At 35.0% G+C, this 14,314-nt stretch overlaps 1 protein-coding gene across 2 annotated transcripts in view; it reads left to right on the top strand.

The window, feature by feature from the left end:
* AstCC (Allatostatin double C) overlaps positions 1-14,314 on the top strand; it is a 172,058-nt gene that overhangs the window by 137,587 nt on the left and 20,157 nt on the right. For both annotated transcript variants that reach the window (XM_072527966.1, XM_072527967.1), the window contains exon 2: positions 13,644-13,817. In XM_072527966.1, the coding sequence (XP_072384067.1) occupies positions 13,644-13,817 (174 nt within the window). The remainder of the gene's footprint in view (positions 1-13,643; positions 13,818-14,314) is intronic.

Here is a 14,314-nt window from a genome sequence, read left to right as displayed (position 1 = left end):
CGAACAAGAGATGAAAGTTTTTGTTGGGGGGTAAATATTGTTTTTATTCCTCTTGGTTTAAGAATTTTGTCGATTTTGTCAGTGACACCTTTGATGTAAGGAAGAAACGCTTTCGTATGATAAGGGTCTGAGTCTTTGGATTGAGATTGAGTGGGAGATTGATGTCTGTGGATGCTCCTATTGATGTGATTTTCGCGGTAGCCATTTTGGATGAGGGCTTGTTTTAAACAAGAAAGCTCAGCGGATCTACTTGCATCATCGGAAAGGCGTATTGATCTGGATACAAGAGTATTAATGACTGAATTAATTTGTGAAGGTGGGTGGTGAGAGTTGGCATGCAAGTAACGATTGGTATGTGTGGGTTTTCGATAGACAGAGTAATGAAAACCTTGGGATTGGTGTTTCTTTATGAAAACATCGAGAAACGGTAGGGATGAATCAGTTTCTACCTCCATCGTGAACTGGATACTAGGATGTATACCATTCAGATGGGTTTGGAAAGACACCAAAGCATCCCTGCCATGGGGCCAAATGACGAATGTATCGTCAACATATCGTAGCCAACATGTGGGTTTGAGCATTGATGTGGATAGTGCTCGGGTCTCGAAGTCTTCCATAAAGATATTGGCAATCACTGGAGATAGAGGGGAGCCCATTGGGGCACCATTTATTTGTCTGTAGAATTGATTTTGGAAGATGAAATAGGTGTTGGACATACAATGTTTAATGAGAGATAAGTGGTCTTGTTGGATACTGTACTTAGTTTTCAGAATGTTTAGAGTTTCATCTATAGGAATGTTTGTAAAAAGTGAGACAATATCGAAACTTACTAGAATGTCTGACGGTGATATAGGGTATTGTTTAAGAAGTTCGATGAAATGAAAAGAGTTTTTGACGAAGGATGAAGCATTTTCGGCGAAAGGTTGTAGAGTTTTGGCCAAATACTTGGCCAATGGTTGTGTAGGGCAGTTGTATGCACTGACAATGGGACGTAGAGGAATATCGGGTTTGTGAATTTTGGGGAGGCCATATATTCGAGGTGTTCTTGAAGACTTTTCACGAGGAATTAGAGATTTTTTGATGTCAACAGGAAGAGAGGTTTTATTGATAATGGCTCTTGTTGTTTTCTCCAGATAGGTTGTTGGATTATTAGGAATTGGTTTGTAGTCTGGAGTGTTAACGAGATTTGAAAGTTTATTGATGTAAGAAGAAGTGTTTAGGATGACGGTGGCGTTTCCTTTATCGGCGGGAAGATGACTAGATGAAAGAACTTCGGTCAAATCCAGATCTAGTCATTCTTCCCGCCGATAAAGGAAACGCCACCGTCATCCTAAACACTTCTTCTTACATCAATAAACTTTCAAATCTCGTTAACACTCCAGACTACAAACCAATTCCTAATAATCCAACAACCTATCTGGAGAAAACAACAAAAGCCATTATCAATAAAACCTCTCTTCCCGTTGAAATCAAAAAATCTCTAATTCCACGTGAAAAGTCTACAAGAACACCTCGAATATATGGCCTCCCCAAAATTCACAAACCCGATATTCCTCTACGTCCCATTGTCAGTGCATACAACTGCCCTACACAACCATTGGCCAAGTATTTGGCCAAAACTCTACAACCTTTCGCCGAAAATGCTTCATCCTTCGTCAAAAACTCTTTTCATTTCATCGAACTTCTTAAACAATACCCTATATCACCGTCAGACATTCTAGTAAGTTTCGATATTGTCTCACTTTTTACAAACATTCCTATAGATGAAACTCTAAACATTCTGAAAACTAAGTACAGTATCCAACAAGACCACTTATCTCTCATTAAACATTGTATGTCCAACACCTATTTCATCTTCCAAAATCAATTCTACAGACAAATAAATGGTGCCCCAATGGGCTCCCCTCTATCTCCAGTGATTGCCAATATCTTTATGGAAGACTTCGAGACCCGAGCACTATCCACATCAATGCTCAAACCCACATGTTGGCTACGATATGTTGACGATACATTCGTCATTTGGCCCCATGGCAGGGATGCTTTGGTGTCTTTCCAAACCCATCTGAATGGTATACATCCTAGTATCCAGTTCACGATGGAGGTAGAAACTGATTCATCCCTACCGTTTCTCGATGTTTTCATAAAGAAACACCAATCCCAAGGTTTTCATTACTCTGTCTATCGAAAACCCACACATACCAATCGTTACTTGCATGCCAACTCTCACCACCCACCTTCACAAATTAATTCAGTCATTAATACTCTTGTATCCAGATCAATACGCCTTTCCGATGATGCAAGTAGATCCGCTGAGCTTTCTTGTTTAAAACAAGCCCTCATCCAAAATGGCTACCGCGAAAATCACATCAATAGGAGCATCCACAGACATCAATCTCCCACTCAATCTCAATCCAAAGACTCAGACCCTTATCATACGAAAGCGTTTCTTCCTTACATCAAAGGTGTCACTGACAAAATCGACAAAATTCTTAAACCAAGAGGAATAAAAACAATATTTACCCCCCAACAAAAACTTTCATCTCTTGTTCGATCAATCAAAGACAATATTCCAAACGAACAGCACGGAGTTTATGAAATTCCTTGTGCAGACTGTCCCCGATCCTATATAGGCCAAACAAATCGTAGAATTCAAAATAGGATTTATGAACATTCCATTTCTGTTCGCAATTCCGATTCAATTTCAGCTCTCGGTCAACACCATCTTCATACAGGTCACAAAATTGATTTCGAAAACTCTAGAACCATAGCCCCCATCCGCTTTTATAAACCAAGAATTATCCGAGAAGCCATAGAAATAGAAAAAAGACCAAATTGCCTTAATAAAAGAGATGACGCCATACGGTTACCTTCTACATGGAGACCTCTCATAAACAAAATATCGCCCCCTCCATCTTCGAATCAAAATCCCACTGTCGAAAATGTTCGCGCCAACTCTCGCGCCAATCCCCACCCTAACCCCCACCTAGGCCACGTCACCATCGACGGTATAAATGAACCGTCCCCTGATCCCAGTCGTAGTAGTGAACTAGTGAGTGAACTAGAAGTGACTAGTGAGTGTAGTAGTGTCTGGGGGCTCGGGAGACTGAGACCTCGGAAGCCCTGAAGAAGACATCAGAGAGGATGTCGAAAGCTCGGCAAAATGGATATCGACGCGGTTCAACCCGGAAGACTGGTGAGTTTAATATTAATTTTTATAATAATATTAATCTTAGCTCTAAGTTTAATATATATATATATATATATATATTATACATGTTGGGCAAGTGATTAAATATTTTTGGAGCAAGATACATAGCAGATCTCTGTCCTATTGATTTTTTGATATGCCCCAATTGAACATGTTGATTGGTTTTAGTGCTAGTCTCGTAGTGATGAAGTAAGGTACGCAGAATATGCTTATGATTGTATGTGTACAGTAGCAGGGAATACATATAAAGTTGCCTCGTATCCATTACGTTAGTATCACAGAATAATAAATGAGAGGAGTATTATTTCACTTTAATCTTTAAGCTAGAGTAAGAATCTCCTTAACATTTTTTAATGAAATGGAGTTCAGGTAAAATATTGTTTTAAAGCATTTGTAATTCCTTATGCATACTCGAGCCTTCAAATTTTTAAATTCGGTTCAATCCTTATTTTAATTTATTTTACACAGCTATCCAGTTTCTGAAGCTAGAAAACCTACAAACATTATATATATTTATAGTATATAATACCGTTCATTGAATAACCCAATTTCGGTTATTCAATCAACGATAATACGTAATTGTATCTTATATATAACTGTATCCACGGTACCTCGTGCTAATGGCCGAAGCTGCCACAAACACGTTAAATTAAATTAAAAAAAAATATTTTAAAAATAAATACATTTTGAAATTATTATTTTTAGCTGGTTACTAATTTCTTAGTTGACCAAATATTAAAACCTCTGGCGTCCATACAATGATAAAGCTTTTGTTGGAAACGTTATCACACATTACAAAGCATTTGCGGAAGGATTCGTTGGCAGTCGATGACAATTAGTTAATGTAAATCTTTTATCCTTCCTAGTATACCGAAATAATTGTTACACTCCTTGCCTATGGGTACAGACGAACCCAGTGAATAAAACTCGTACTGATTATGGATTAAATTTTGATTTTATTTTGTTATTATTTCGCAAAAGCTTTTGTCGTTCAACGTGGTCGATGTTTCAAGTTTAAAAACAATATTTTGCAACGGACATAATAATAAAACCTTACATTTAATCAAAAGTATCTTTTTGTAGAAAAGAAGAGTTCTATTGTTGTTTTTTCAATCCACTGCTTTAAATTTTTTAATCAAGACATGCTTCGTCATCCTAGTCCTCTTTTTCCTTCCTTCTTCCCTTGTATAACTCATCGCATCAACTCATATTTTTCATTTCATTTACATGTGATCAAAGTAGCCCATTTTTCTTTCCTTCATAGTGTGGAACATTTATTTTTCTTTTTTTATCTATCTTTAAGGTTTCCTTATTTGTTATACGCGTTGTGTCCATGATATTTACCACATCCTTCTATAAAACCACATTCCAAAGTTGGCAAGTGTGTTTTTCAATTACATTCGTAATTATTCAAGGCTTTAACTGCATATAATAGAAAAGATAATATGTAGCATCTCAACACTCTCGTTCTAATTGCTATTCTTAGTTTTTCATTGCATAATCCTGCTTTCATCTTATTGAAAGTGCTTATGGCTATCTCAATGGGTCTTTTTATTTCAAGGTTATGGTATCATTGTTTATTTAGCTTACATCCCAGATACTTGTATTGAGCACTTTCTTTAAAGCCTTTTCTTTACCAAACATTTTTTCGTCTTCAATCTTCTTACTGACAATCATAATTTTGTTTTTTTTTGTATTCAGAGACATTCCATACCTCTCGCAGTATTGCGTAGTGCGATCAACTAAAATCTGAAGCCTTTCTTTATTGTCTGCAAGAAGTATCGTATAGTCTGCATATCTGAGATTACGATCTAGTTTATAACTTCCGTTAATCAATACGCCTTTATTTATGTCTTTTAGTGTCATTTTAAACACCTCTTCTGAGAACATATTAAAACGTTAAGGAAAAAGTACACATCCTTGTCGTACTCCTTGTTTTATAGTTACATCTTTAGATTTTTACTTGTATTATGCCATTCTGATATTAATATAAATTGGTAATGAACCTTACGTCTTGATTATCTATTTTTTTGTTCTGTAATATGTTGACAAGTATATCTTCCGTGTTTTATTATGTTAAAGACTTTTTAAAATTTTACTAGATACATAAATACGTCATAGCTGACACCTTGACACCGTTCAATGAATTTTTGTACAGTAAATAATGCCCCTTTAGTGCTAAAGCGTTTTCTAAAAGCTAGATAGTTTCCTGTTAGTCTATCGTCTAGTTTTTTGTAGACACGTTCATTTGTCACTCGCAAAAGAGTTTAAAACATGATTCAAAATACTGATCGTTTTATATTCTTTACATTTCATTGCGTTGGGTTTTGGGACGAACACATATATCAGCGAAACTTTCGGAATTTTGCCAGTATCGTAGATTTCATTGAATAATTCTACTAGTATATCAATGGGGTCGGTCAGATAGCCAAGCTGGCCAAGCGGCCGATTCTCTTTCGCTTCACTGTCAATGGTTCAGTGGATGTGGGTTCAAGCCCCGGCTAGGTGTACAGAAAAATAAAAAAAGCTAATGCAGCAGTTTAAAATTCTAGATGAATTTGCGGCTCAGACTAGAACATGCTGGTGTCTGATCGGCCTATGGTGGAGCAGTACGGCAAGAGATAAGGGCTTGCGGATCGGTGATACTCCTCCATAGATCCCTACAGGAAGGGCGTGAAGCCTAAATATCGGTCTATATATATATATATATATATATATATATATATATATATATATATATATATATATATATATATATATATATATCAATGTGATACTTTGTTAGCATTCTTCATATTTATGTAGGTATTTCATCCGTTCCAATTCATTTTTATACGTTTAAGTGTTTTTTTAATTTTCCCTTTTGGTAATTGTAGGTCCATCTCTTTCTGTTGGTTCTCTTGTCTCCATTTTTTATTTCGTCTTCAAGTAATTCTTTTATTATGTTCTTCGTTAATTTTTCTGTATATGTTCAAGTTGTCTTGTTTTTCTAATCTTTCTGTTTATGCATATTTTCTGATAGCCACAATTTCTTCGGTTCTTTGTTTTTTTGTTTGATTATTTTATTTAAGATTTTGTGTTGTTGTTCATTATTTTCCTTTTATTTCGTTTTTTTGACATTAATGTCTCTATTTTTTATATTATCTATTGTTTGCTTTTAGGAGATAATCGCCCTCCAGTTATATTTCTACTTCCTGAATTTTTTTGCGTATTTGCTCTTTGATCTGTTAGCAAATATCAGCGACTTTTAGTTTCCTCAGATTAATTCTAGGCATTTTGGTAACTGTTTTTATGTTTTTTTTTTTAGTTTGAGTTTAATGTCTGCTAGAACATGATTGTGATCACTTGCTCTATCTGCCCCTGGGTAAACTTTAGCTACGTCTTGGTGTTACAGAATCTTTGGTTTATAATGACGTAATCAATCTGGTTCCTGACTTTATTCTTACTGCCATTTCTAGGGGCTTTCTAGAAGTATTTTATTTAAACTTGTAGTTTGTATCATATGTTCCTGATAATGAGTATTATTAAGTAGTATACTTTACAAGGCGTATAAAGCATGTAGTTATCTGTGTCATTCTTAGACGTCAGCAAGGCACTCGATAGAGTACTACATGAACGACTTAATTAAAAAATAATAAAATAAGGCAATGACATATTTTATCGCTTAATAGTTGGTAGACAGGAAGTTCGGGGTACAATTAAGACCTATTCAATTCCTATCCAAAGTCCAAACATAAAAAATTGGAGAATTATAGAAAGCAGTACTGTTACCCTAAAATACACCGTAAACGTTATATGCTGACAGTACGACCAAATAGTCTAAAATCGGACCTTCTCAAATAAAGACTGCAGTAAAACATAATGACGGTATTAGATTTTTGTTTTGATACAGGGCAGCGGCAAGCCGCTTATACGTATTTCGACCTCTTTAGGTCTCCTTAGTGCGGTATAGCCACTGCTCTGAATCAAAACAAAAATCTTTCCCGTCCTAGACCAATAGTTATCAAAATAACTACTTACGGACATAACTACGTCATCTAAAAACAAAAAGAAAAATCAAACGATTTCTACCTGGCGAAACCGAATTGAAATTTTTACCACTGAGCCTTCTCAAACTTGCAAAGTAAACAGCTGGATAAATTACTTGTCAAGAGAATCTAAAAATTGCATTCCACCTGCCGTTCATCATGGTCAAAATTCGTAGTGAATTCAGCTTCTGGACTCCAAACGGAGTAAAATAATAAAACATAATGACGGTATTAGATTTTTTTTTCGATACAGGGCCCGCTTATACGTATTTCGACCTCTTTAGGTCTCCTCAGAGCGGTATAGACACTGCTCTGAATCAAAACAAAAATCTTTCCCGTCCCAGACCAATAGTTATCAAAAGGAAAAGATTATCGGAAAAGAGTTTTGTTTTGATTCAGTGGCTATACCGCTCTGAGGAGACCTAAAGAGGTCGAAATACGTACAAGCGGCTTGATGCTGCCCTGTATCGAAACAAAAATCTAATACCGTCATTATGTTTTATTACTTTACTCCGTTTGGAGTACCAGAAACTGAATTCACTACGAATTTTGACCATGATGAACGGCAAGTGGAATGCAATTTTTAGACTCCCTTGGCGAGTAATTTATCAAACTATTTACTTTGCAAGTTTTTGAAGGCACAGTGGTAAACATTTGAATTCGGTTTTGCCAGGTAGAAATCGTTTGAGTTCTCTTTTCGTTAAAGACTGTAGTATGTACTCAACGACTTAAAAGAATGATGAATCCTATGAAAAATAATCTTCAATTTTGAGAAGACTAAAGCTAAAATGGTCAAATAAAGCTATATATCTAGGACTGGTACTTCACAAGAGACTGACATTTTCTTTATATGGTGAAGAACACAAGGAAGAAAAAAAATCAAATGCATACCAAATGGCTGAACTAAGTAAATCCAGATAAAAAACGAAGATGATACTAGTCAATATCATTGTTCATAGTCATATAGGCAATGCAAAATAAGAGCATAACAGCGGTTAGTGGGGATTCCCGTACTATGCCGCTAACAGGAAACAGAGATGTCGGTAAGTCCTAATCCTAACCGCACCCTGAGAGAATTAACAAGTTACGATGAAAACATAAGATAGTATCTGGTCTAAAATATAACTGAGGGGATACCAGGATTAAGTATCCAGGACATGGAGATATAATACTACTGGGAGCACAGATACCAACTTTATTTTGGGTCAGTTCTAGACTTAACATTACATACATATATTATTAATAACTTAGCTTAAACAAAATTATTAAACTACTAACAAAACTGTCTACTAAAAAAAGGTAAACAAATAAAACAAAAACAATTTTACAGATGGAACAAGGGGAATCAGCTCACCGGATTTACGTTTAGGCGTGAAAACTTATACGACCCGAACGAAAGTTAGAAATACCGACATACTCAAAACACATATGAAGATACACAAAAAATTTAGCACATAAAAAGAAAGGAATAGCACCAGCTTTCAGAACAAACAACAACTTAACTTAAGCAAATATATTAAGGAAAACAAAAGTCAGAAGAAAAACCAGTTACACAGTGGTGTATATAGACTTACATGTAACGACTGTCAAATTTACAGCGGTCAAACGGGAAGAACCTTTACTATAGAACGTATAGCAGAACATAAAAGGTCTTTTAATAATAGAAAAACAGATTCTACGTACGCACATCACCTACTACATCATAATCATTCTCTTAACGACCAATTTCAAACTCTTCACATTTAAAGTAAAGGCCTTAAGTAATCCTTTTTAAAATCTATGGAAATTAGTAAATTAAAAAGTATAGATATATTTCTGAATTACTAACTTGATACGAACAGTTCTCCCCTCTTCGAATTATTCAGATAAAGACTGTAAAGTGTAGATGCATAACAAAAACAGCTCACTTGAGAAAAGCAGCATTGAGAAATACATTAAACTAAAATACAAATTAAATACTCAATAAAGATTAGTATTTAACTTATTATTGAATAGTAATAGTTATTATTGAATTATATTATATTTTGATTTACTTTTTATTTCACTGTTTATATTTATAAAAAATAACTAGTATTCATTAAACCTCGTATCATAAAGGTTGTGTGTTTCCGTGTCTGCTAATTACCATTTGATAATTAAGTCGAAAATAGATAAGTGACAAAAACTGGTAAGATAAATCCAAATTACTTTTAAATTGTTTATAGTCCGGGCGCTTGGTTAGAAATAATGAAGGGCACCTAGGGACTGCTATGATTTTTGGTTCTCGCTAAAATGATCCAACAAAATGCGGGTCTGCAAACACCTAACGAGGTACTGTTAATACAACAAAATAGTACCCTCTTTCAGGAAAATTATGCAGGGTCCCAGAATGAACAGATGCTGTACACGGCATGGAAACAGACGGAAATTTAGAAGATTTACGCTACGGATAGAGTAAATCAGCTCCAACTCCAGTTAGATAAAAATTAGATAAAAGCTTGCAATTAAAATTTGCAGGTCTAGAGAAAAACTTGTCCAAAGAGAAAGAACCTAAGAATGAGGAAATTCATACTGACGAGGAGGAATTAGCTAAGGAGACAGAGTGGATATGTGTCAAAAATTTCAAAAATCGTAAAATGGATACATCATTGACCCCACCTCAAAAAGAGTTGTATGTCCAACAAAGAGAAGAAAAAACTAGAAAAACACAAATCCCACCTCCAATAATTGTGGGGAGTATTTCCGAATTTAGCCAATTTCATGAATTAGTCAGACTACATACTGCTAAATTCCAGATAAAAGTACTTGGAGGCAAGAGCGCTAAAATTAATGTCAATAGTGAAAAATTCGAGTGAAGTAAATTATCCGTGGCATACGTATGAAAATAAGCAAAGCCGACAAATTAAAGTTATGGTCAATAAGTTACATCATTCAGCCAGTAAAGATTCAATCATGAACGATTTAAGTAATAGAGGATTCAAGATAATAGATGTCATACCGACATTAAAATACAAAACAAAGCAACCACTAAATATGTTTATGTTGGTATTCAAAAATGACGAAAACATCAATAGAATCTATAAGATCTCAGATATCATGAGCGTAAAAGTACAAATACTTCCGCTAAGAAAATCAAAATTGGTACCTCAATGTAAGAGATGTCAGGCATATGCACACACAAGGTTACTGTGCAAAAGAACCAAGATGTGATCGCTGCACAGGAAAACACCTATCAGTCAAATGTGAGAAACACAAAAACGCAAAACCTAAATGGTAACCTCAATAAAAATGTACAACAAGCTGCTTGGAAAAACAGCGGGAACAGTGTCGAACGAATAAAAGGACATAACTACCCGAAAGAAATCAGAGAAATAATAACCAAAAAAAAAAACTGAGACGCAGGTGGCATCAGTCTAGAGCACCAGTTGATAACACTAGATATGCCACAAAACAATAGAAACAAGAAATAAGAAAAAATAAATCGGTTAGCATCTATCTAATTGAACTATCAAATGATAGTGCTACTGATTACTCATTGTGGAAGGCTACCAAACGATTAAAAAGGCCAATTTTACAGAATCCACAATTAAAAATACTACTGGTAACTGGGCAAAAAGCAATATACAAAAGGTCAACAGGTTTGCTAACCACCTAGAAAATACTTTTCAACCAAATGAAGAACAAGAAATAATTGACTGGAAGCTCCCTGATCAAGATGAAACGCAGATTAGCCCCGTAACTCCAAAAGGAGTATATTTGGAAATAGAAGAAAATATGAAAATGAAAGGTGGCAGAAATTAGAATGACACTAAAACTAGGAAAACGTCCACAAGAAACTTCTTTATATAGGCCTATTTCACTCTTACCTGTCATGTCTAAATTATACGACAAATTACTCTTGAAGAGACTAAAACCGATTATAGAGAAAAAAAATCTAATTCCTAATCATGAGTTTGGGTTTAGAGCAAGCCATTCAACGATAGATCAGGTGCATAGAATAACAGATATAATAGAAAAAGCTCTAGAAGAAAAAAAAGTCTGTTCCGCAATTTTCCTCGATGTATTACAGACTTTTGACAAAGTATGGCATGACGGAATATATCATAAAATGAGATGCTACTTACCAAAACAATATTCTGAACTACTAGAATCATATATATCCGACAGATACTTTCGAGTTAAATATGAGGAAGCATATTCAGAATTAAAAGAAGTTAAAGCTGGAGTTCCACAAGGAAGTGTCCTGGGGCAGTGCTATACCTGCTCTATACCAGCGATATTCCATGATTAGAACCTAACACAATTGCGACATTTGCAGACGACACATGCATTCTAGCAGTCGGACAAAACCACGAGGATGCAGCAACCATGCTACAGAACTCTGTTGAACAAATTAACATCTGGACCAGGCGATGGCGTTTTAAATTGAATGAAACAAAATCTGTTCATGTCAATTTTACTAACAAAAGAGAACAACATATCCCAGTTAGTATAAATAGAAACCAAATACCTTATGCAGATACGGCAACATATTTGGTTATGACATTAGATTCCAAGCTACGTTGGAAAGCACATATTAAGAAAAAAAAAGGGAATTAGAAATTAAGTTCAGAAAGATGTACTGGTTGATGGGAAAAAATTTCACTCTGTCTACTTATAACACATTGTGATTGTATAAGCAAGTCCTTAAACCCATATGGACATATGGGATACAGCTAGGGGGCTGTACAAAAGAAAGTAACATCCAAATTATACAACGATATGAGAATAAATTATTAAGGAACATCGTTAACGCTCCATGGTACTTCAGAAACTGTGATCTTCATCGAAATCTCCAGATGGATACGGTTATTTAGGCAATAAGTAAGTTTGCCGAGAGTCATGAACAAAGGCTCTCCAACCACGTGAATGTCGAGGCTACCAAACTTCTAGACAACGCCAACCAGATAAGAAGACTTAAGTGAACGAAGTCGTTTAACAGGTTAAGTGCCATGAGAGGCCAACACGGACTCTCACATAAAAGTATATACGGCTGCGTCATGCCACACGGACATTTTGAGCCTGGCCAGATGGTCTATAAACTATATTTGGCCTGTGCCTCTGAGATGTCAATGAGGACTCACATAGCCCATAATATGTATAAATAACAGTTGCGTACTTATACATATTTTTGTTATATATTCATAGTAAGAACACATTTTGGGCAAAATAAGCGTTATTCTCATAAAACAAACGTAATAACATTATATCAAAATTGTATCTAAAGTAATAATTTAATTTTTTGTTACGGAATGTGTGACAAAAAAACAGTCAATACAATAGAATTTTTTACAGCCATCACATGTCAATATGGTGTTGGTTGTTTTCCTCTGTGCTACTTGCCTTCCTTCCTCTTCTGCCATTTTTGCGTAACACGCTATACATCGTCTTCTGCCTGCACGGCCAACATCGATGAGTTTGTGACTGTTTTCCATAATGACTGGTGTGACAATAAAATCTCCTAATAGACCCCGAATTACCTCTTCCTTAAATTTGGTAATCGTCATGCTTTCATTGGCAATGCTTTGATGGGCGACATAGGCATTTATAAGTGCTGTTCCAGTCAAGAGCTCCATCGATAATTTTCTGTACCATTTTAGTCCTTTACGTAATGGCGAATTATAGCTTTTCAATTGATCTGATATGTCAATGAAGCTTTTGAATTTATTATATTCGATGACATTCTTTGGCTTTACAACATCACCGCGTGCCTTCTGCATTGTCACCATTTCGTCTGCGAATTTGGTACTAATCATCAGCACATCTCGCTTGTCATTCCACTTCTGAACAACGATGCCCGAATGACTTTGTTCAGCTACATATTCGCCTACTTTTAATTTTTTGAAAAATGAAATTTTGACCAAAATTCGCATTTTAGAGTGTTAGTTTTTGATGTGAAAGTTAAAAAAAGTAATAGAAATACTTTTTCAAAAAAAAAGTGATTGGCCAATGGAGACCGTAAAATTTTTAATATGGTGGCACTTAACCTGTTAAGTTAGTGCAATAAGTGAGTGAAAGTGAAAAAGCAGAGCAAAGTGCAGCTAAAGTGTACACATTAGCTAGTAGAACTATAATGTATTAGAGCCTAAGGAATATTGCAGGATGTAACCTTAGATAAGTTTTTTGTAATATTTTGTATATAGAACTAACTTGCTTATTGATCACAGTAAATGATCACATAGCAATAGTCATAAGATTCCTGTTGGAGTTTTATTAAATAAAAAAAAATAATAAAAAACAACTATTGAGATTCTTTTTTAATTTGATACCATTCCATTAAGTCTGATTGCTCTGTTTGATATTCTTTGTTCGAAATAATTACTTGTTGATTAATTACTTGTAAGTACTGCGTGTGTTTTTAAGCTTCTAATTTTTAATTCTATTTTTAGTTGATTGTTCCAAAGAAACGGACAGCTATTCTAGTAAACAGACTGATGGTTGCTTTAAAGGAAGCACTGGATAAAGAAGGAAGAAATGAAATGTTAAAAGCTAGTAATAGTATAGGACAATTTGCATCAAAAAATAGTAAAACGTTTTCGATGAACGATGATGATTTAAGATCAGTAAGTATTCATATTTTTAATATATTGTTACACTTTTTTAAAATAACCTTATTTGGAACACCAACAATATTACAACACTCGTTCACAATAACTCAATAACAACTAAAAACTCGGATACTACTGTTCAAACTGTCAACAACAGTTTATATATATTTTTTTGACGTTCCAGACCTCATTAGACATTTTAAATTTTTTAGATGGCATCTCAAAAATTCTAGACTTCTTCATTACTTCTTCTTTTTCATCAAGGGACTTTTTCTACACGAAATAAATCTCACGGAACACTGCTCCCTTCTTTATAGTCTTCTTCTTCTTTGGGTGCCGTGTCCTTATTCAGACGTTGGCCGTCATCATGTTTACAATTTCCTGAAAGCTCTTTCTGTCGGCTGCTGCGCGAAATAATTCTTCTACTGTGGAACCACACCATTGTCTAATATTACGCAGCCATGAAAGTTTATTTCGACCAATCCATCTCTTTTCTTCCACTTTTCCTTGTA

This window comes from Diabrotica undecimpunctata, chromosome 4 (assembly GCF_040954645.1).
Source record: "Diabrotica undecimpunctata isolate CICGRU chromosome 4, icDiaUnde3, whole genome shotgun sequence".
In the NCBI taxonomy this organism is placed as follows: domain Eukaryota; kingdom Metazoa; phylum Arthropoda; class Insecta; order Coleoptera; family Chrysomelidae; genus Diabrotica; species Diabrotica undecimpunctata.
This window is presented reverse-complemented; position numbering and strand designations above follow the sequence as displayed.